This window comes from Balaenoptera musculus, chromosome 19 (genome assembly GCF_009873245.2).
Source record: "Balaenoptera musculus isolate JJ_BM4_2016_0621 chromosome 19, mBalMus1.pri.v3, whole genome shotgun sequence".
Lineage (NCBI taxonomy): Eukaryota > Metazoa > Chordata > Mammalia > Artiodactyla > Balaenopteridae > Balaenoptera > Balaenoptera musculus.
The window spans coordinates 3282520-3302792 of record NC_045803.1 but is presented as its reverse complement, the minus strand read 5'-3'; the positions used below and the strand labels follow the sequence as shown (position 1 = coordinate 3302792).

General features: G+C 61.7%; 4 protein-coding genes across 4 annotated transcripts; 1 reads left to right on the top strand and 3 right to left on the bottom strand.

The window, feature by feature from the left end:
* Positions 1–1149: 1149 nt before the first annotated feature.
* Positions 1150–2467, bottom strand: LOC118885613 (cytochrome c oxidase subunit 6B2). Its single transcript, XM_036834417.1, has 4 exons — positions 2209–2467; positions 1962–2091; positions 1457–1557; positions 1150–1339 (listed from the first exon to the last, which is right to left on the bottom strand). The coding sequence occupies exons 2-4, from the start codon at positions 2071–2073 to the stop codon at positions 1289–1291; spliced, it is 264 nt and encodes an 87-aa protein (XP_036690312.1). The 5' UTR covers positions 2074–2091; positions 2209–2467; the 3' UTR covers positions 1150–1288.
* Positions 2468–2750: 283 nt separating this feature from the next.
* FAM71E2 (family with sequence similarity 71 member E2) lies at positions 2751–9279 on the bottom strand. Its single transcript, XM_036833997.1, has 8 exons — positions 9130–9279; positions 8792–8946; positions 8457–8715; positions 7332–7415; positions 7142–7245; positions 6995–7047; positions 4835–6548; positions 2751–2868 (listed from the first exon to the last, which is right to left on the bottom strand). Exons 1-8 carry the CDS (start codon positions 9277–9279, stop codon positions 2841–2843), a joined length of 2547 nt encoding a protein of 848 aa, XP_036689892.1. The 3' UTR covers positions 2751–2840.
* Positions 9280–10975: 1696 nt separating this feature from the next.
* Positions 10976–14242, bottom strand: IL11 (interleukin 11). Its single transcript, XM_036834346.1, has 5 exons — positions 14101–14242; positions 12731–12903; positions 12475–12561; positions 12189–12350; positions 10976–11300 (listed from the first exon to the last, which is right to left on the bottom strand). The coding sequence occupies exons 1-5, from the start codon at positions 14105–14107 to the stop codon at positions 11130–11132; spliced, it is 600 nt and encodes a 199-aa protein (XP_036690241.1). The 5' UTR covers positions 14108–14242; the 3' UTR covers positions 10976–11129.
* A 4253-nt stretch (positions 14243–18495) lies between these two features.
* Positions 18496–19894, top strand: TMEM190 (transmembrane protein 190). Its single transcript, XM_036834888.1, has 5 exons — positions 18496–18702; positions 18793–18828; positions 19203–19328; positions 19411–19495; positions 19586–19894. The coding sequence occupies exons 1-5, from the start codon at positions 18645–18647 to the stop codon at positions 19809–19811; spliced, it is 531 nt and encodes a 176-aa protein (XP_036690783.1). The 5' UTR covers positions 18496–18644; the 3' UTR covers positions 19812–19894.
* Positions 19895–20273: the final 379 nt, after the last annotated feature.

Below are 20273 nucleotides of genomic sequence, written 5' to 3'. Positions count from 1 at the left end.
AACTGAGGTGACGACGCAGGTCAGGAGGCTTGTCCAGGGCTACCCAGTAATTGTCGTATGATTAGTAATAGCCACTTTTGAACCCTGGGGTTGAATGGGGACCTCATGAGATCACTTCAGGCAGAGTCTGGGGGTCCAGGCTGCCCCAGGAGGCTGACAGCTTCAGGCAGAAAGTCAAATCCACCGCCACCCCCATGCCCAGGACTCATGCCCATGTAGGGCAGGCTAGAAGCCCCAGGCTCCGAGCTCTGTCAAGGGTCACTCCTCCGCCTGGCTCGGGGCGGGGGGGTGGGGGGGGGGAGGTGACATTTTGAGGGGCATCTGGAATCAGGATGAATCTCAGCATTGTGGTCCCTGAGCTTGGCTGAGGGCAGGCCCAGAGCCCGAGTGGGGCGGGAGCGAAGAATAATTTATCCTGGAGCTCTGAGCGTCCTGGAGGAGCTCGCAGTCAGGAACGGGCTGGCAGGAGAGACTGAAGTGACGTGTGTTTGATCAGAGGAGAAGGCTGCTCCTGGCTGTGGACAGGGTGCTCCAAAGACCTGGGGGACCCGTGCAGAGCACCCTGTTGGGAGGGGCTCATGTGATGGGCTTGGGGGTGTACTGGGAGGGATGTGGAGTCAAAGGGGACAGGGGAGTGAGGGAGTGGCGGCGAGCCGGGAAGGGTCGGGAGCAGGGGAGGGAGTGATGGGGTCCGCGCTGGGTGGTATATAAAAGACTCCTTGGAACCTGAGATGGGATGGAAGGGGTGGGGCAGGAAGTCCAGGAGCCAGCTGGGGAGGTGGTCCAGGAGGGGAAGAGGATCCTGAAGGAGGAGGTGGAGGGAGGACTTGGGTGACAGGTAGGTGTGGGGACTGAGAGGCAGGAGGACCCTGGAACCATCCTGGTGGGCAAGTGTTGGGACTCAAAGAGCCAAGGGGGACCCTGCTGAGAAGAGACTGCTGCCTGCCGGAGGGGGGAAGGTGGGAAGGGGGCGGGAGCGGGGGCTCAGCTTGCTCCTTCCCTGACTGTTCTCCCTCCATACCAGCCCTGATGGGGCCCAGTCCTCCCTCACCCCTCCCACGATTAGAACCAGTAGTGCTGGCTGCAGGGCACAGACAGGATGGACCTTCCGACGCCCCCGCACCTCACTGACCAGACATTAAGAAGAAATATCAGCAATAACATAGCTTTATTTGCGGCTTAAAGATGGGGCGGGGTTTGGGGTGGTGGGGCCCATTCTCCGGAAGACGAGAGAATCGGGGGTGATGACGCTGATTACTGATCCCTCGGAGAAGCCGCCCTCAGGCCGTTAGATTTTGCCAGCGAAAGTCCCGTCCTTGATCTCGGTCCAGCGCTGCACCTGGGGTGGGGGTGGGGGGGTAGGAGCGAGGAAGGTGCGGAGCGGGCGCTTACTCAACTCAGCCGGCCCGTCCACCCTCGCCCGGCCCGTCTGTGCGCTGCCCCTCTGTCCGCTCACCCAGCTCATGGGGCACGGCGCGTGGAACACGCGGAAGTAATACTCGCAGGGCTGTGTGCTTTTCCCGCGGCGGTTCATCCTCTTGACGCAGGGATGGTAGTCTGCCGAGTGCGGCGGGGCGGAGCGGGCAGGTGGGCGGGGTCGCAAGCACACCCCGCCCCCTCCACGCCAAGGCCGCGCCCTCCAGAAAGGCCCAGCCGCAGACCCGCCTCCTCCCCGCAAGGCCTCGCCTGTCCTCTCACCCCACCCTTCCATGACTTGATCGCACGCCTCCAGAATAGGCCCCGACCTTCCACTGATCGGTCCCGCCCCTTTCATACAAGGCCCCTCCCCTCCCAGGTGGGCCCCGCCCCTTCCGACCGTGGTCCGCTCCACCTCCCACCCCAACGGTCTCCGCCCCCGCGGCGAGTCCGGGACCCTCTCCTCGTCCTCAGGTGGGGCGCGCCCCTTCCTGCCTCCCACCTTCTCTCACCCGCTCCCCCTAACTTGGCCCGCGAGGTTTTACCCAGGAAGTTCTGGTAGCAGTTACGGGTCTGGTTCTGCTTGGGAAAGCGCGGGTCGAAGGGTGGCGTTGGCCATCTCCCCTTGCAGGGCTTTGGGCAATCAATACCCAACATCCACGAAGGCGGCGGCTCCTGCGGGGAGGGATGGGGTTCCGTGGGGCCTAGGGGGCGCCCCTCGCTCCGACCCGCACCCAGCTCCTGAGCCCCACCACGAAACCCAGACCCCGTTCCCACCCGTCCTGCCCTCACCAGGCTGTTGTCAGCGGGTCACTGGATCAGTTGTGCTTGTGGCTGCGTCCGGGGAACCCCTCGCTTCTGTGTCTCGAGGGTCCCAGCCCAGGAAAAACACGACCCTCCCGGCCGGATTGGCTGGGACCCCCGGAGCCCCAGCCAGTGGACGCCGTTGCGCCATTGCGTTGGGTCGCGGGGCGGGGTCGGTGTGGACCCGCCTCCCCCGCCGCGACTCCCACCTCCGGCCCGACACCCCCTTTTGGGTCCGGCGCGCACACACACAGGCACCCGGGCGCTGCTCTTGCCGAGTCTCAGGCTCCGGCTTTTAATCTCTGCGAAGCTGGGCCACCACGCGGGCTCTCCCTCGACCCGTCCCCCGCCACCCCACCCCCCCATTTAAAGATATAGATAGCTCTGGTCTCTACCGGAGAAGGAGCATCCCCGCCCGTGCTTTTCAGCACCCTGATTCTTAACAGTAGAGGTGCACAACACCTAGGGGCCTGTGAGGAAGAGGAAAGAGACAGGGTGGGGTCCGGGCTCCTGGACGCCAGCTCCAGGTATAAGGATGATCTGCAGGGTTCAGGGGCTACCTGGCCTCGCTGGGCTCCTCTGGACACTTCGGCGACTGAGGTTGAGTTCCCCGCATCCCGCTATTGAGGCCGCTGGGAACGGTGCATGCTGCAGAGAGAGAGAGAGAGAGAAAGCCGGAGAGGGCTTTGGGGGATCGGCAGGGAGAGAGTAGTGCACTAATATCTCTTTCCTCTTAAGAAGCCCTCTTTTGTCCCACATCCTATACCAGCTTCCTCTTCAGGTCCCTCCTCCCCTTCCAGCAGATCACTTGGAAAGAGCTGGTCTACTCCTCCTCTCCGATTCCCCTCTTTACATACATATGTATGTATACAAGTAGTAGGAAAATACACATCCCATGAAATTTACGATTGTAACAATTTTAAAGTGTACAATTCAGTGGCATGAATTACATAATGTTGTGCAACCACCACCACTACCTAGCTCCCAGGACATACTCATCACCCCAAAAGGAAACCCCAAATCCATTAAGCAGTCACTTCCCGTTCCTCCCATTCCTTGCAGCTCCTGGCAGCCACCAATCTGCTTCCTGTCTCTTCGGATTTGCCTCTTCTGGACATTTCTTGCAAACGAAAATCGTACACTATGTGGCCTTTTGTGTCTGGCTCCTCTCGCTCAGCCACATGCTTTCAAGAGTTGCCTCACGGTGATCCACTTCCTGTGCTCCCTTAAGCCTGCCCCATTCAGGTCTTCGTCTCCACCAGGTCACCTCCTTGCTGTTACATCCAGAGGTCCTCTCTCGTCCTGTCTTCCTTCACCTGCTCGCAGCGTTTGACACAGCTTCTCTCACGATGTTCCTCGTCATTTTCTTCACTTGGTGTTCAGGATGCTGTTCCGTGTTCACGCTTTCTGACTATGGTTCCCCTTTCCCTAAACACTTTGGCCTCTGTCTCCACCTGCAGTCACTAGCTGGTGACCTCCAGTCTCATAGCTTGCAGCAACCATCCATGTGCTGATGATTCCCCAAATCATTCCAGACTCATGTGTCCAGCTACATACCCCGCATCCTCACCTGACCTCTCAGAATCAAGATGTCCAAAATGGAATTCCTGATCTTCTCCCTGACATCTACTCCACTCACAGCCTCCTTGACTGCTGCATCTTCCCAGTGGCTCAGATCCCAAACCTTGAAGTCACCCTCAATGCCATGTCAACATGCCCAATCCATGAGCTGATCCGTTGGCTCAACCATCAATACCTCCATCCCTTCCCCTCTTGTCCAAGCCACCATCATCTTGTGCCTGGGTCATTGCAACTGCCTCCCTACTCTTCTCCCAGCGTCCACCCTTCCCCCTCTACCTTCTCCACACTTCAGCCAGAGAGAGTCCTTTCTAACATACAGCAATTCCAGCCATTCTGCTCAAAACCCTCCAGTTTGCTCAGCGTCAAACCCAAAGTACTTAAGATGGCCCCACATGATGGTGCCACCCTCGTGACTCCCGTGACCACAATTCCTACTCTGGGCTGTCCTGGAGCTCCCTCTTGGTCCAGCACATCGTGCACATTCCTGCCTCAGGGACTTTGCAGTGGCTGTTCCTTCTGAAGGGAACGAATTTCCCCAGGTGTCCACATGGCTTCCTCACTCCCCTCCTTCAGATCTTTACACAAATGACATTAGCTCACTGAGGCCCTCCTGGACCACCCAATCCAATACTGGAAGCTGCCTACCCCCACTCCTAATCCTCCCTACCCTGCTGTTTGCCCGGAGCCCTATCAGCTAATAATGTACAATATAATTACTGTGGATTTTATTGTCAGAGTTCCCAGCTTCAGCACTACTGATATTTTGTGGAGGATCATACTTTGCTGTGGGGCACCATCACGTACATTATGGGATGTTGAGCAGCATCCCTGGACGCTACCCAAAAGATGCCAGGAGCACCCCCCTCCCCAAATTGCTCAATGCCATGTCCATAGCGCATAGAGTGATGCCTGGCACATAGTCGACACTCACTATACACTGAGAGCACAAAGGAAAGTGAAAAGAGAAGGAATGATCCTCTCTACCTCGTGGATAACAGAGTTGACAATACACGTTAGCTGTCACCCCAAATACCTGGGCGAAGTAGCAAAGACGCCCACTTCCTCCTTTATCTTCTCCACCTTGGAGGCCGTGTCCTTCATACTCTCAATTTCCAAGAGAGTGGGCAAGAGAATCTCCAAGGACGACCCCACTGTGGCCATGGGGCACTGGTCCGGCACCCTCTTGGGCTCTTGAGATACTCTCCTGGGCTGTTGGGAGACCCTGGCCTCCATCTTTGAGACAGGGGTCAGCGAGGCAGGCGACTCGGTTACATCTTCCCACCTCGCTGAGGGCAGAGGGATGGGAGTCAGGGAGGCAACATTCATCTTGGGGCTGCTGGTGGCACGCTTGGGGCAGGGGGACGCTTTGGAAGGCCCCTTTGGGTCCCGGGGCACCTCCTCCACCTCCGCCCATGGATGCGTGTTCCCCTTCGCCCAGGCCCCCAACTGTGGCTGCTCCCTGACCACCACCGGTGTCTCCTCCAGCAAGGACACCTTGGTGGTGCGGAGGGGTACCGTGTCCATAGTTGGCATGGCAGACCCCTGCTGGGTTGAGAGCCAAGAGGGCAGATTGACCAGAGTTGATCTCAAGGAGGGATCCTTGGAACTGGCAATGATCATCAGCTTGTCAAGGGTGAGCCCTTCCACTGAGAAGGGCCTGGTCTGCCCCTGCGAGGCTTCCTCGACGGCCAGCTCCTGGGTCTTGATCCACTTCTTCTGCTGCCCCACCTCCTTGGATTTGAAGCCCGGCATGTCCAGAGAGATCTCCTTCTTCATCCTGCGGACTTTGTCCTCCAACTTGCCCTTGCCCTTCAAGCCATCCACGGTGATATCCTGGGCTCTGCTGACCAGGACTTCCTCCGACTCCTTCTCGGTGGTGGTGAAAGGCAGCTCCAGGGGTGTTTTCTGAGTCCTCATCTCTACTGTGTTTGTCTCCTGGGTGCCCATCAACACCACGGGCTCTGGCTTCCCTTCAGGCTTGCTTTGCTCAAGCACATCTCCTCCGTGACTTCCCGCAGGCAACACGCCAGTGGTAGCAGGGTCCAATGTCATTTGGTATTGGGTAGGTAAGGTCAGAGCCTTCTGGGACAGGGTAGGTAGGAACACAGATTTCCTGTTTGGAGCAGAGGGGGACACAGCCTTTGGGGGAACAGCAAGTGCATGTGGGGCCTTCTGAGATGGGGCAGGCACAGCTGGGGCCTTGTGGGGAGTAGCCAATACATGTGTGGCCTTCTGAGATGGGGCAGGCATGACTGGGACCTTGTGGGGAACAGCCAGTACATGTGGGACCTTCCGAGATTTGGCAGGCACGGCTGGGGTCTTGTGGGGAATAGCCAGTACATGTGGGATCTTCCGAGATGGGCCAGGTGTGGCTGGGGCCTCCTGGGGAGCAGCAGGAAAAGCTGGCGCTTTCCGGGATGGAGCAGGTACAGCCAAGAACTTCTGGGGCTGGTCAAGGATGAATGGAGCCTTACAAGAGGCAGCAGGGATGGCTGGGGGCTTCTGGGAGGGCGGCGGCCACAGTCTCTGCACGGAGTCCAGAGGCCTGGCCTGTTCGTTGCACCTGCGGAAGTCAGGAGGGTAGGCGGCTGGGCAGAGGGAGGACGTGGACAAGGTGCTGGCCTCCGGGTCCATCAGGTCGTCCATGTCCTGTTGCCACGGGTACATATCCAAGTGATCACAGGAGCCCAGCAAGGGCATTTCAGGGCTGTCCTCCGAGATACAGAGTGAAGGGGTCTCAAGTAAACCTGCCAGGCATGTGGCCCCCTCAGAATCAGAGCAACCCTGTAGGTAGATGGAGGGGAGGGGAAGGATGGTCAGGGCCAGTGGAGATGCCCAGACCCAGGTCCCCAGCCCCCTCCTCCCTCAGACCCAGGACTCCAGGGCCCCAGCCCCTCCTCCCTCAGACCCAGGGGTCCAGGCCCCCAGCCCCCTCCTCCCTCAGACCCAGGGGTCCAGACCCCCAGCCCCTCCTCCCTCCGATTCTAGAGTTGGCCCCGGCCCTCAGTATATAGCTGCCTTGGAAGAGGATGCCATGTGGTCAGGTGTATTGGAAATGATGCTGAAGATGGTCCGAATGGTGATGCTGGGCTTCTCTGGTGGGGTGGGGCGGGAGAAAGCAGTCTGAGCTCTCAGCACAAGGGTCAGAATTTCGGGGTCCATTCATGGAGGCAGAGGGAGGGGGTGTGCTCACCGGAAACTTGGATTTCGGCTTGAGGTCTCTCAGGGGAGAGGTCCGGTTGGGACCTGTAAGGGCAATTTGGTGTGACTTTGGCGGCTTCAGCACTAGGATCCCCACCCTTCCCCCCTGCCCTGCACGGCAGCAAGGCCCCAAGGCTACTTCTTTTCTGTAGATTTCTTTCTCATGTCAGCTTGCTCCTGCTGCGACCAGACGAGAGGCACGGAGTCACCCACGGTCTGAGACTTGAATTTGCTCTTGAGGGTCTGGCGGCGGGAGGAGGGAGGGAGGGCAGTGAGGAGGTGCAGCCCCATCAGTCCCTTCCCCGCCAGGCCCACCGGGGCCCGCTCACCTTGGCCTTCCTCTGTCTCTGAGTCGTCAGAATCTCGTAAGGAAAGGTGGGCTCGACAATCATGACTGGAAAGACAGGGGGACACTTCAGGTCAAGGACCCCGATGGGGATGACACGGTGCGGGGGGGAGGCCCAGAGGGGACTCCTGGGGGGCTCGGCCAGGGGAGAGAGGGAGAGGATGCTGAGGCTCCGTCCGCGCCTGGTGGAGCAGAAGCTGAGACTTGGGGAGGGGCCTGATGGACACCCAAGCAGCTCACCTGAACGTCTGTGGTGGGATGGGTCCTGTGGACAGGAAGAGGGGCAGTGACGAAGGGTGAGGTCTTCCTGGTTTCCATAGCTCCGTTACCTACCCAGCCCAGGACTCCAGGGCCCCAGCCCCTGCCCCCTCAGACCCAGGGGTCCCGGCCCCCAGCCCCTCCCCGCTCAGACCCAGGGGTCCCGGCCCCCAGCCCCTCCCCCCTCAGACCCAGGGGTCCCGGCCCCCAGCCCCTCCCCGCTCAGACCCAGGGGTCCCGGCCCCCAGCCCCTCCCCGCTCAGACCCAGGGGTCCCGGCCCCCAGCCCCTCCCCCCTCAGACCCAGGGGTCCCGGCCCCCAGCCCCTCCCCCCTCAGACCCAGGGGTCCCGGCCCCCAGTCCCCTCCCCCCTCAGACCCAGGGGTCCCGGCCCCCAGCCCCTCCCCCCTCAGACCCAGGTATCCAGCCCCTGGTCCCTCCCCCCTCAGACCCAGGGGTCCGGGCCCCCAGCCCCTCCTCCCTCAGACCCAGGGGTCCGGGCCCCCAGCCCCTCCCCCCTCAGACCCAGGTATCCAGCCCCTCCCCCCTCAGACCCGGGAGTTCAGCCCCCAGCCCCTCCTCCCTCAGACCCAGGGGTCCGGGCCCCCAGCCCCTCCCCCCTCAGACCCAGGGGTCCCGGCCCCCAGCCCCTCCCCCCTCAGACCCAGGTATCCAGCCCCTGGTCCCTCCTCCCTCAGACTCTGGAGTGCAGGCCTCCTCGTCCTTCAGAGCCAGGGGTCTTGGCCCCCAGCTCCATTCCTGGGGCTCCTGTACTTCTGGCTTTTGGTCTTGGCGCCGTCTCGAATCTAGAATCATAGCTGCCCCCAGGGGTCTGTGGGGTCAGGGCCCACCTGGAGGCGCCAGGTGGAGGCAGGAGGTGCCACGTGACCCAGGTCCATGGGAGGCGTGTGTAGGGTCCTGGGAGCCCGGGAGGTGGCAGGCTGCTGGAGCAGGTTGATGAGGCGGATCCAGCGGTCAAACAGGAAGCTGACCTCACTGTCAGGGGCGTCCAGCTCCAGGTAATAGTAGCGGCCCGTGACCAGACGCAGCTTCAGGCGCCAGGCAGACAGGTCGTGGACGTAGAGGTGGGCCAGGTCCAGCGGGATCATCCTAGCAGAGGCAGGAGATGGAAGCGGTAGAGCAGGAGATGGGGGCGAGGTGGCAGGGGATGGGGGGATGGAGGCACCTGGTGAGGACGAGGCTGGCGCACTCCCTGCCCTCGGGGGGCTGGGCCATCAGCAGGATGTCTGGCAACACCAGGCTTGGCAGGGATGCGGCCACGCCCATGGTCACTCGGTTGGTTCTGTGGTGCACGTACACTGGGGCCCCTCGATTGGTCACCTGGGGGTCCAGGGAGAGGGGCTGGGACCACTCCTTTCTCTTATGCTCCGCTGGCACCTCCACACAGACTCCCCCACCAGCCCCCTAGCTGCCTTGTGCCCTCCTGGGCCCAAATCCCCCAACCCAGGGGGTCTCCCTTCCCTCCTGCCCCTCTCTGCCCCCAGGGCACAGGGAGCCAGGGACCTGGACAAAGTTACTCTCGAACATGGGCAGCGGGCGGAGGGGCAAGTACTCGCCCTTCTGGAGGGTCTTCTGCAGCTCCCCCAGGGTGGGGACCCACTTCAGGGGTCCCTGGAGTGGCTCCAAACGCCTGATGTTCCAGAGCCGGTTCATGATGGCTGCAGAAAGTGTCGGTCACCCGGGGCACGGAGGCAGGGTGCCAGCACCCCAGCCCACCGGCCCCAGCCCCTCGGGCTTCAGCGGTTCCAGAGGATGGAGCTTCCCCAGGGCTTGGACATGGTCCTGCAGGGGTGCTCAGCCCTGGCCTGGGGGAGGAGCCGTCGGTGGAGGCTTTGTGACCTCATCAGACACAGTTGCAGCTCTTCCTGGGAAGTCTCCAGGGGCCTTCAGCTCCCTTCCCCTCCAGGAACCTGTCCTGGAGTCTTGAGGGCTGGGGTGGGTGAATCAGAAGCCCCTGCTCCAGACCCAAACTAGGGACAACCCGGGGCCCTGGGAGGGTCCGTCTGGGATGTTGTAAGTGAATAATTAAACAAAAGGGTTTCTGACTCTTAAGGGGAGGCCTGAATTACAGTCCCAACTTGCCACTGACCCATCTCTAGACCCCGGGTAAGGTCTATACCCCCAGGAACCTCAGTTTCCCTGTATCTAACTCGTTTGTGTCCGTGGCAACGGTTGCTGTACATTGGTTATAAAGAAAGGGACATGAGGTTTGGAATAAGCCAGACCTTTGGCAAAATCATATTCTGCCTCTCCCTAGCTGTGTGGCCTTGAACGACAGGCATCCCCGAGGGGCCTCAGCTTCCCTCATCTGTAAAATTGGTGGGTATTGGAGGATGCACGGGATCCTGTAAGTAAAACCCCACACTTAAGGCATGGCACAGAGCAGGCGCACAGTAAATGGTCATTCCTGTCCCCTTCTGAGGGCTTTTGGGGTGGGGGGGGTGCTGATATTCTGTCATTCTAAATATAGTGGTTATTTTTTTTTTTATGTGTCATGCAAAATACATGGTCATTGTAAAAATTCTGGAAAATACAGAGAAGCACAAATAACGAAAGTCACCCACAATCCCACCCCCACCTTCTACCCTGAGGTGGCCATAGTCAACACTTTGGTGTATGTCCTTCTAGGATTTTTAAATAATCCATGGATTATATGTATCTGTACAAAATGGGGATCACACAGTGGTTTGTAGCCTTGTGGCCTGCTTCTTCTATGCCTAAAGCAGGCTCCGTAGCGCCCCTCTTCATGGCTGGTATATTCCATCACATGGATGCACATGGATCCCCTACTGTTGGACATTAGGGTTGTCTCCAATTTGCAGTTGTAAATACTGCCATAATGAACAACCTTGAGCCTGCAGCCTTGTCCTGTACTAGTACTGTTGGTCACAGGGTAACCTTCTGGAACTATCCATTAAATATTTATTTATTGACTGTGAGTCTAAGAACTCACAGTCTCTGGGGGACTGATGGTTCCCCCTCTACTTCCCTGTCCACGCAGGGCTCCCCCGGGACCCCAGCACTCAGCCCCTGGCCCCCAGAGAAATCACCTCTAAGTGGATGTGTTTGACAAATTTAATTCCCTCTTCTCTATCTCACAAAGGTCCTCACATACAAAAATCCAGGCCTCCTTTCCCCCTCCCTCCCCAACCCAACACAGAAAGTAATTGTTTAATAAATAATATATGCTCCTGCCCAAGCCCAGAGGGGTGGGGGTCAGGGAGACACCGTGGCCAGACTTCTTAGAGATCCAAGAATCCGGGACCCCGGTTCCCTCCTCCTCAGGGACCCCCAAGTCCACCTGCCTCCCACCCACCCCCTTAAATAAATAAGTATAAATAAGGCACAGATGCCCCCCTGCCCAGGTCTCCTGGAGGGATCGTCTCTAACGAGAGGGAGACAATGGTGAGGGCGGAGTCCTCTGGCTACCACGCCCCCAGTCCCGAAATAAATAAATAAATAAGGTCTGGCTTTGAAGGGCGCTGGTGGCTCTAGGTGGAGGGTCACAGCCGAGTCTTCAGCAGCAGCAAGCCCCGCACAGCCCAGTCGAGCGTCAGGTGCAGCCCCCCAAGGATGGCATGGGCCGCCCGGACGCCTCCCCAGGGTGAGGCCGGGGGAGGCAGGGGTGGTGCCGGTGGGTCTGGGGGCGCCTGGGGCAGGGCCAGGCGGGACATCTGTCAGGAGAGGACAGAGGGTTAACAGCTTGCACATTTCCACTGTGTCTCTGGCCTGTGAGGTGGGGTGTCTGGGTTGGGAATTCTTCAAGACGTTGGGTTCAGAAAATTGAGGCTGAGGCCAAAAGGTGGGGGTCTTAAGGCTGGGATTCTAGGGCCAGGTTCAGAGGGCTGGGGGTGAGGTCTGTAGCATCAGGGCCAGGATCCTGGGGCCGAGGTCTTAGATGTGGGGTCTCATTGTAGTATCAAGCTCAGGGACTCATGTGTGAGAGCTGGGGTCTCAAGTCTGGGGTTTCAGAGCTGAGTTACAGGGTCTTTGGGGTCAGGTCCAGGAACCGGGGTCTGAAGTCTTACAATCTCAGGGTCTTGAGTTTGGGGTTTTGAAAGTCAGGGTCTTGGGGTCTTAAGGGCTCACAGCCTAGATCTGAGCTCTTGGGGACCCAGGGCTCAGGGTCTGGGGTCTTCTAGTTTGAGATCTCAGGGTCCAAGTCCTTGAGATCTGAGGTTTGCAGAACCAGGGTCTGCAGGCTGGCTTTGAGTCACGGTGCATCATCTGAGGGTCTGGGGTCTTGATGTGTCAGGATCTCAGGGCCAGGATATGGGTCTCAGGGTTTGGAGGTTCAGAGTTTCCTGGGCTTGGGGTCTGGATTCCTCCTGTTTTGGGACCGGGGTCTCCAGGTCTTGGGGTGAGGGTTTGGATTCTCAAATCTTAGGGCTTCAGGATGGGAGTCTTGGAGTAACAAGACCATGGAGTTTCCGAGTCTCAGGGTGAGAGTTTAGAGTTTCCAGGCAGGATTTTGGAGTCTGGGGCCTCAGGGACACAGGGTGAGGGTCTCGGAGTAGGCCTGGGGTCTGGGGTCCTGGGGTCTCAGAGCCAGGTGATCGTACCAGGAGCTGCAGCCGGCGCAGCAGCCGGTCCAACCGGGCCTGCAGGGCGCCCAGATCGGGCTCCAGGGTCCGCAGGGAAGGGCCTCCTGCCCGGCGCAGCCACTGCACATGCCTCAGGTAGGAGAACAGGTCTGCCCGCAGCCGTGTCAGCACTCCCGGTAGCTGGGGGACGGGCGGGGTGGGGGGTGGCGTCAAGGAGCACCTGGCACCTGCCCACTCCAGCCCCTAACCCCCTGCACCCCCTTCACTGCCCAGCTCCCACCTTTGACCCATCCCCTGCCCTTACCTGCAGGGCTCCCAGTGCCCCCGCACTCATGGCCAAGGTGGGGAGGGAATCCAGGTTGTGGTCTCCGTCAGCTGGGAATTTGTCTCTCTTGGGGGGAAAGAAACCGTGAGAGGGACCCTGCCCAGCTCCGGGGGTCCCTTCATCCCCCACCACGAGCCCCGGACTCCTTTCTCCCCCGTCTCTGCCACCGTGGTAGCCCAGACGCCCTCCCCGCTCTCGATCTTGGCCCCAGCCCATCCCCTCCAGGCTCTCCTACCAGCTGTGCGGCCAGCTGCCGAGTGTCCGCCAGGAGAGAGCGGGTCAGGAGGACGGCGCTGTCCAGCTCAGCCCGAGGGTCTGGGGAGGCCCGTGGGGGGCCAGGAGGTGGCCCCGGGGCAGCAGCTCTACCTGGCCACAGGCTCAGCGCGACCAGGACCAGGCAGCAGACACCTGAGGGAGGGAGAGGACAGAAAGGAGGCTCAGGCCCGACTGGGGGATCTGAGGGAGGAGGGGCTGGGGTGGGGGTTCTGAGTCCCAGGGCGGAGCGCCCAGGGCACGTCGCAGGGCCTGGGCTGGTTTCCCTCTCCCTCTCTGGCTCTGGTCGCCCCGCCCGTCGGAGCAGACGCGCCCCGGGGCGGGTAGACGGGCCGGGCGTCTCCCGTCCGCCCCCGGACGCCGGAATCTGGGCCCCGGGGCGGGGCAGGAGGGGGGAGACACAGGCCAGAACCTGCCCCCTCCCGGGGCTCAGGAGCCCGAGCCGGACTGAGAGCAGGGGAAGGAGACCTGGACAGAGGTCCGGGGGCCGTGACCCCTCCCCGGGAGACCCCCGCGTAGGCCCCACCAGAGTGGACCGCGGAAGGCCGGGCCGCAGCGCCGGGGATACCCCACAGCACACCTGGGCGGAGAGAGGCAGAGGCGCGGGCGCGCCGGGCTCGCGGCGGGGAGAGAGGGACCCGGCGGTGCTCAGTGCGGGGGCTCCGGCCCGCTCCCTCCGCGGCCGCCCATCCCCCAGCGGCCACGCCCACCCCTCCCGCCAGCCAATCAGCGACCCCCGGGCCGCCCCGCTCCCGCAGCACACCCCCAGCCCGCCCCCTGGGCCCTCCCAGGCCGCGGTCTGTCCGCCCGTCCGTCCGCATCTGTCTGGCTCTCCTGCTTCTGTCTGCACCCCTGTGTCTCCCTCTGTCTTTCCTCCCCGTAGCTGGGGTCGGTGTTCTGGGCTTGCTCTCACCTCCTTGGCCTCTCTGCCTCAGTTTCCCTCCCGGAGCCTCTCTGTTGAGGTCCCTGGGAGGCTGCGTCTCTCGGTCCCCGCTGACTCCCTGGGGGGTCCCTGCCCCTTTGGGATCACCCCCTGGCATTCGTCTGTCTCTGTCTGCGAGTCTCCATTTCTCTCTGCCTCGCGCTGCCCTTTCGGTGTCTCCGCGTCTCTGATCCGTCCTTTCATCTCTCGCTCTGCCCGTCCCTTCTCTAGGCCTCCTGCTTTCTCTGAATCTCCTTCCCGCTCGCTCCGTCTCCGCCTCCCCATCGCTCCCTCGCTCTCCTCCGTCTCTCGGTCCGATTCCGCTGTGTCTGTCTGCTCCCCACCCTTCCCGCTGACGGTCCCTCCCTCCTCCCTCCCTGTCCCCCCTCCGGGAGCTTGAACCAACTTACTGTTCATGTCCCCACAGGGCAGGGGTTCCCCAGGGCAGGGGGCAGGGGGCTGGGGGCCTTTAACCCTTCCCTGTCCGCTGCCGTGGGAGCCCTGGGGGTCAGCTGGGCCTCGGCCTGGGGAGGGGAGGCATGTGCGTGTGAGCAGAGAGGGCCGCGGCAGTGAGGGAGTGTGTGCGCCTGGGGGGTTATATAGGGGGCCGGGGCGGGCGGGCGGGGGGCAGGCGGCAGGGGAGGGCGGCCTGACACATCCTGACTCACCCTCCCTGCCTGCCTTTTCCATTCCGACGGAGCCGGCTGCCTCGCAGGGCTCACGCCGCCGCGCTCGGAGGAGGGCACGGAAGGAAAAGTTGGAAAAGTTGAAAAGGGAAAGGGGGGGTGGTCGGAGAGGGGCTGGTGAGGTCATTGGCGTCCCCTCCCTCCACCTCCTCGGCCGGCCGCCGCCGCCGCCGCCGCCGCCGGGGTAGACACGCGCAGCTCAAGAGCTGGGGCCTGGCTGCGGGGCGGGGGTCCGGCTGGACCAGGACAGGCAGAGAGATGGGGTGGCAGGGGGTGATGGGGACGGGGTAGAGGTGGCAACGGGGCCACAAGACGCAGGCCTGGCGGGCTGGAGGTGAGACGGGGTGAGGCTCCCAGGGACAGAGAGAGATGGAGAGGCCGAGACCCAGGCAAGGAGGTAGAGACACACAGAGAGATGGGGACACGGGACAGAGGTGGAGAGTCTGAGGTGCAGAGATAGAGACAGCCAAGGAGACACGCTGCAGAGGCAGAGAAACAGGAGAGCGAAGTGAGGTTTGAGGGGCAAGATGAAGACAGCAGGAGACGCCTGGAGAGACCCAGAGAGACCCCCCAAAAGGAAAAGGGACAGAGACAGGCATGCCAGAAAGGGGGGAGGCAGGCGGCAGAAAAGAGAGACACGAGGCAGGGTGACCGAGATGGAGAAGCCCCAAGGGGCAGAGATCCTCCGAGAGATGCAGATGCTGAGATGACGAGGACTCAGCAGTGGGGACTGAGAGAGGGGGAGCCTTTCTCCAAGAGACAGGTTGGAACATGGTGAGAGAGAACCAGAGGCAGAGAGACAGAGACCAAGAGAAAGAGGCATCGAGACACCCAGTAGAGGTGAGACCTCGGGCACATGGCTTCACCTCTCTGTGCCTCGGTTTCTCCATCTGTGAAATAGGGATACCCCGGGCACGACCCCCTCCCGAAAGCCTGTGTGAGGATACAGTGAGTTCACTCCTGTGTGTGTGTGTAAAGCACACAACCAGCTCTCAGTAAATGCGAACCATTGCTATTCTCACCGTTGATTTTTATTAACATATCCAGGGAGACAGAGAAAAAGAGGGAGCCCCTGGGAGAGATGGAGATGGTGAGACACGGAGAGAGCAGCTGGGGTGGGTGGGGGGAGCTGGAGACCAGGACAGGGCAGGGAGGACACCATGCGGAGAGGTGGAGATGCAGAGGGGGACAGACTCAGGGGGACAGTGGTGCCGACACAGACGCACACAGGGAGTACCAGGTATACGGAGCAGAGGTGGCCCCGGGGATTCAGGGCAGAACGAACGAGTGAGGGACCAAGACAGGAACCCAAGTCCCCAGGAGCACCCCGACCCCCAGGATAAGGGTGGCAGAGAAGGGTGGAGGGTAGTGAGAAGACGGAAGGTGACAAGGACTTCCAAAGGTCCCCCCGCAGACATCCCCCCCCCACTGGCCCCTGAGACTGCTGAGCTGGCAAGGGGGCTCTGAGGATGAATGGCGGCTGAAGTCCTCCCCCTCCCATCCCCCACCACTTGGGGGGGCAACTGCTCAGGTCCCCAGGGAGGTGAGGTCACAGCCCCCCCATGGTGGGACATGACCTCATCGCCTCAGGTAAGAGCTCCCTCTGCCTCTCTCAGTCTGTCATGGCCACCCCTGCCAGGGCCCCCCAGGGGCCCTCCCCAGCCCCTGCTCATGCTGGGACCCAGGCCTCTGACCACTGGGTCTCCGCCCCCAGGGGGCCTGTTTCCGGCTGAGTCAGCGTGGGGGGGCCCAAGGCTGCGTCAGTGAGGGGAGAACTGACGTAGCCCCCCCCAAGACCGGTGGGGCCAGCCAAGGTGACTCAGGCCACCAGCCTGGGGGAGGGACTGGCCTGAGGGGATGGGAGACTGAGCCTGGGGCCAGCCTGAGAGCCACAGCAGGGATCTCATGATGGCAGCCCCTTCCACCTCGGGGACCGATCCCATTGCTTTAACCTAGGAGTCCAAGAGCCCAGCTCCTCCTCCCTCAGACTCAGGGGTCCAGGCCCCCGCCGCCTACTCCCTCGGATGCAGGAGCCCAGCTCTCAGCCCCCTCCTCCCTCAGACCCAGGTGGCAGGTGTCCAGGCCCGAAACCCTTGTTTCTAGAAAGGTAGAGAAAACTTGTGGCCATTCTGCAATTTGGGGGTGCTCTGTTGGGGAAGGTCAGGAGTCTAGGCATCGGTCATCAGTCCCCCACTAGTGCCATTCCCCTCGGCCTGCTTCGGCCCTCTCACCCCGGGGATGCGGGGTCGTCTTCCCTCACCGTGGCAGCAGGAGGCCGGTGGCTGCAGGATGGGAGGGCGGGGGCTGCTCAGGACTCCTGGGTCTTCCCCAGGGTTGGGGACGCTCAGGCTACTTCTGTGGAAAGGAGGGCAAGAAGGAGAGACAAAGACAGAGACACAAGTAAAGAGATGGAGAGGCAGGGTAGGAGACTCACAAACAATGACAGGAGATGACAGTGACAAACAGAAAGAGACAGGAGCACAGAGGCCAGAGTGAGAAAGAGACAGAGATTGAAAAAAAAAAAAAAAATTGGGACCCATACAGACGCAGAGACAAGCTCAGGGGCTCGGAGACAAAGACTGGGGGAGACACGGAGCTGAGACTCTGAGGGCTGATGACAGCCGTGGGGGGGAGATGCCACTGGGGTATGACGGGGGACCCCAGGGGGTCCTTGCTCATGTGCTGGCCCCTGGGTGAGGTGGAGCTGGCTGGTGTGAGGTCAGCAGGTCCGAGGCTGTGTGTGTCCGTCTGTCTGTCCCTGGGGGGTCCTGTCTGGCCCCTGGGGGGTGACGGGGCAGGCGGGCCGCAGAGGCAGCCCAAACCTGTCATTAGTGGTGAGGGCCGTGACGGCGGCCCCCCCCAGCCCCAAGCCGCGGTCCAGGGCCCGCGGCCCCGCCCCCCCCCCACCCCCTCCTTGATCCCTGAGGAATCCCGGGAATTGGGAAGTGGGTCCAGATGATGTTGACACAGGAAACGGTCAGCAGCTGCCCGGCCTCAGCCCCACAACCCCTCTGGCCCCCACCCCCGGCCCCCTGCCGAGCCCCTCGGACCTGTGTCATCTCTGACGAAGGCAACCCTGGGCCCACTCAGCACCCACCAGGATGTTTACGGGAGATGGGTAGGACGGGAGGCAGCCTCAAAGGGCTTCTTGAGAAATGGGGTCTGGACTCCTGGACAGCTGCCCTCAGACCTAGTCCCCTGCCTCGTCCTCCCTCAGACCCCGGGGTCCAGACCCCCAGCCCCTCTTCCCTCAGACCTGGGAGTTCTGACCCCCAGATGCTCCCTTCCCTCTGATCCAAGTGTCCAGACCCTCCAGCTCCCTTCTCCCTCAGACTCAGGATCTGGACACAAAGACACACCGCCCCAGGAGAGCTGAGCCCCCTCCTCACTGGCTGGAAAGCTGAGTGGAGGTTCAGGGGAGAATGAGGGATCACGTTCCCACCCCAGCCCCCAAGTTGGCCTCCTCCCCCACCACTGGGGTGGACCAAACCAGAAGCTTGGGGACCCCAGTCGGATCCATTTCCCTGTTTGCAGGGGGGGAAACAGACTGAGCTAGAAGGGGCTCCCTTCCCATGAGTCCCCTCCCCACCACCCGGGGCCTCAGATCTCTCCGATCCTGGCCCTCCCTTTACACACTCCCCATCAGGAGGCCTGGATGCCTTTGGGACCAGGGGACTCCTGAGCAAGAGCTCTGGCCTATGGCCTGACCCCCATTTTCTCATCGCCCTCTTAGGTCTCCTAGTTGCTAGGGGGCCTCCCTAACAATGGGGCTCAGTGAGGTCTTCTGGGCCTCAGGCCCCCTGCCCCTGGTTGCTAGGGGGAAGACTCCCTGGCAACCAGGTCTCAGGAGCCTTTGGGTCACCTCGAGCTGCCTTTCAGGAATGTTTACTAAGCAGAGGGATTCCCTGGCAAGAAGGTCTCAGGGTGCCCACTCCTTGGGTCCCCTGGTTGGCAAGGAGGAGATGTCTTAGACTCCCACCTGCTTTCTACCCAGGTTGCTAAGGAGGCTCTTCTAATGCCAGGGCACCATCCCACCCACAAGGCCCCTTCCATCTGGTTGCTAAGGAAGCAACTCCCTAGCAACCAGGTGTGACCAGGCCAGTATGACCCCCCCCCTTCTTTCTTCCCAATTGCTAAGTGGGCTCCCTAGAAATAGAACTTAGAACTTTGGGGGCCAGCTGGGCAGGCGGGCGGGGCCGAGCCGGTTGCTGGGGTGATGGCCTTCAAGGTCTCTCCCCACAGAGGCCCCAGGAGTCTGGGGAGGCGACATGGTGGGGTCTGGGATCCCAGCTTTGGGCCTCTTCCTGCTAATGCAGGGCTCCGTAGGTGAGGGGGCTGATGAGAGGGTCAGAGAGCTGAGCAGAGGGCCTCGTCACCCTCCATACAGCCTCCTAACACCGCTCTTGTCTTTCACAGACGGGAATGGAATCCAGGGATTCTTCTATCCATGGAGTGAGCAGTGGAGGAAACCCTGGGTCCCCTGGGGACAGGGAGCCCAGACTAGACTCTTGGGTCTAAAGGGAGGAGGGGCTGGGGGCCCGGACCCCTGGTCTGAGGGAGGAGGGGCTGGGGGCCCGGACCCCTGGGTCTGAGGGAGGAGGCGCTGGGGTCTGGACCCCGGGGTCTGAGGGAGGAGGCGCTGGGGGCCCGGACCCCTGGGTCTGAGTGGGGAGGGGCTGGGGGCCCGGACCCCTGGGTCTGAGGGGGGAGGGGCTGGGGGCCTGGAGTCCAGGGTCCAGCACGAAGTAAGCACTAGGCCGGCAGCCCCAGAGCCTGGTGTTGGGGTCAGGCTCTGTGAGGCAGCTGCCCCTTGCGTTGGTCCCCAGGCTGTGAGGGAGATGTGTGGGACCGGGAGAGCTGTGGGGGCCAGGCGGCAATTGAGAACCCGAATCTCTGTCTGCGTCTACGATGCTGCTACCGCGACGGGGTCTGCTACCACCAGCGGCCGGACGGTGTGTGCCAGGGAGCCAGGGCCCCTGGGGTGGGGGCTGGTGGCAGGGACCCCTTGGTCTCACGGCTCCCTGCTTTGTGCAGAAAACATGCGGAGGAAGCACATGTGGGCGCTTGGCTGGACGTGCGGAGGCCTCCTTTTCCTGATCTCCAGCATCTGCCTGTTCTGGTGAGTGGGGTCGGGGCTCGGGTGGGCTCCCCTGCCCTGGGGGGCGGGGGCAGGTGGACGGCACAGCTGAGGGTGTCCCCTCCCTGCCAGGTGGGCCAAGCGACGGGATATGCTGCGGCTGCCGTGGTTCCTGAAGGGCAAGTGCAACCTGTCAAGGACCGTCTCTCTGTTATCCAAGGACCGGACACCAAACGAAAAGAAGACGGCGTCCATTGGCAGCATGCTCACGGAGGGGGCCCTGGACATCTCGGGGGGCACTGATGGGGAGGGCACGGAAGGGGGCGAAGAAACGGAAGCAGGGGAGGAGGAAGATTAGAGGCACCCCTGGAGGGACCCCTCAATACAGATATAGCACAGAGATGCATGGTCTCTTTTCTGAGAAGCATGAAGCAGGGGGCGGATAAGACCCAGAGGCTGGGAGAGAGTGTGTGTGTGTGTGTGTGTGTGTGTGTGTGTGTGTGTTTTGGGGGGTGCCTGGGCTGTGATCATGGGGGGTGTGAGCTGACGGGCGTCTGGGGTCCAGGAGTAAGTGGGGAGGATCCGAGCTGAGGGGGACTTGGGCTGATGGGGGCGGGCCTGAGCTGATGGGGGTCCTGAGTTGAGTGTAGGTCCTGGGCTGTGATTATGGGGGGTCTGGACTGAGGGGCTTGGGGTGAGCTGGGGGTGGCCTGGGCTGGGACTGCAGCTGGGCTGGGGGTACATGGACCACCGTGCCCCTCAGCTGTCCTTCTGCCGCTGCCTGACAGCCTCTGCTGCCTGCCCTTGGGATCCTGCCGCC

Coding starts and splice junctions, on each gene's coding strand:
- TMEM190 (XM_036834888.1), top strand. CDS start 18,645: ATGGTGGGGTCTGGGATCCCAGCTTTGGGCCTCTTCCTGCTAATGCAG. Junction 18,703..18,792: donor GCTAATGCAGGGCTCCGTAG/GTGAGGGGGCTG, acceptor TGTCTTTCACAG/ACGGGAATGGAATCCAGGGA. Junction 19,329..19,410: donor CTACCACCAGCGGCCGGACG/GTGTGTGCCAGG, acceptor TGCTTTGTGCAG/AAAACATGCGGAGGAAGCAC.
- FAM71E2 (XM_036833997.1), bottom strand. CDS start 9,279: ATGAACCGGCTCTGGAACATCAGGCGTTTGGAGCCACTCCAGGGACCC. Junction 7,416..8,456: donor CCTCCACCTGGCGCCTCCAG/GTGGGCCCTGAC, acceptor CTTGACCTGAAG/TGTCCCCCTGTCTTTCCAGT. Junction 2,869..4,834: donor GTCTTTGCTACTTCGCCCAG/GTATTTGGGGTG, acceptor CTCTCTCTGCAG/CATGCACCGTTCCCAGCGGC.
- LOC118885613 (XM_036834417.1), bottom strand. CDS start 2,073: ATGTTGGGTATTGATTGCCCAAAGCCCTGCAAGGGGAGATGGCCAACG. Junction 1,558..1,961: donor CTGCTACCAGAACTTCCTGG/GTAAAACCTCGC, acceptor CGCACTCGGCAG/ACTACCATCCCTGCGTCAAG. Junction 1,340..1,456: donor CGCCGTGCCCCATGAGCTGG/GTGAGCGGACAG, acceptor CCCCCACCCCAG/GTGCAGCGCTGGACCGAGAT.
- IL11 (XM_036834346.1), bottom strand. Junction 12,562..12,730: donor GGCAGCTGGCCGCACAGCTG/GTAGGAGAGCCT, acceptor TTTCCCCCCAAG/AGAGACAAATTCCCAGCTGA. Junction 12,351..12,474: donor GGGCACTGGGAGCCCTGCAG/GTAAGGGCAGGG, acceptor CCCGTCCCCCAG/CTACCGGGAGTGCTGACACG.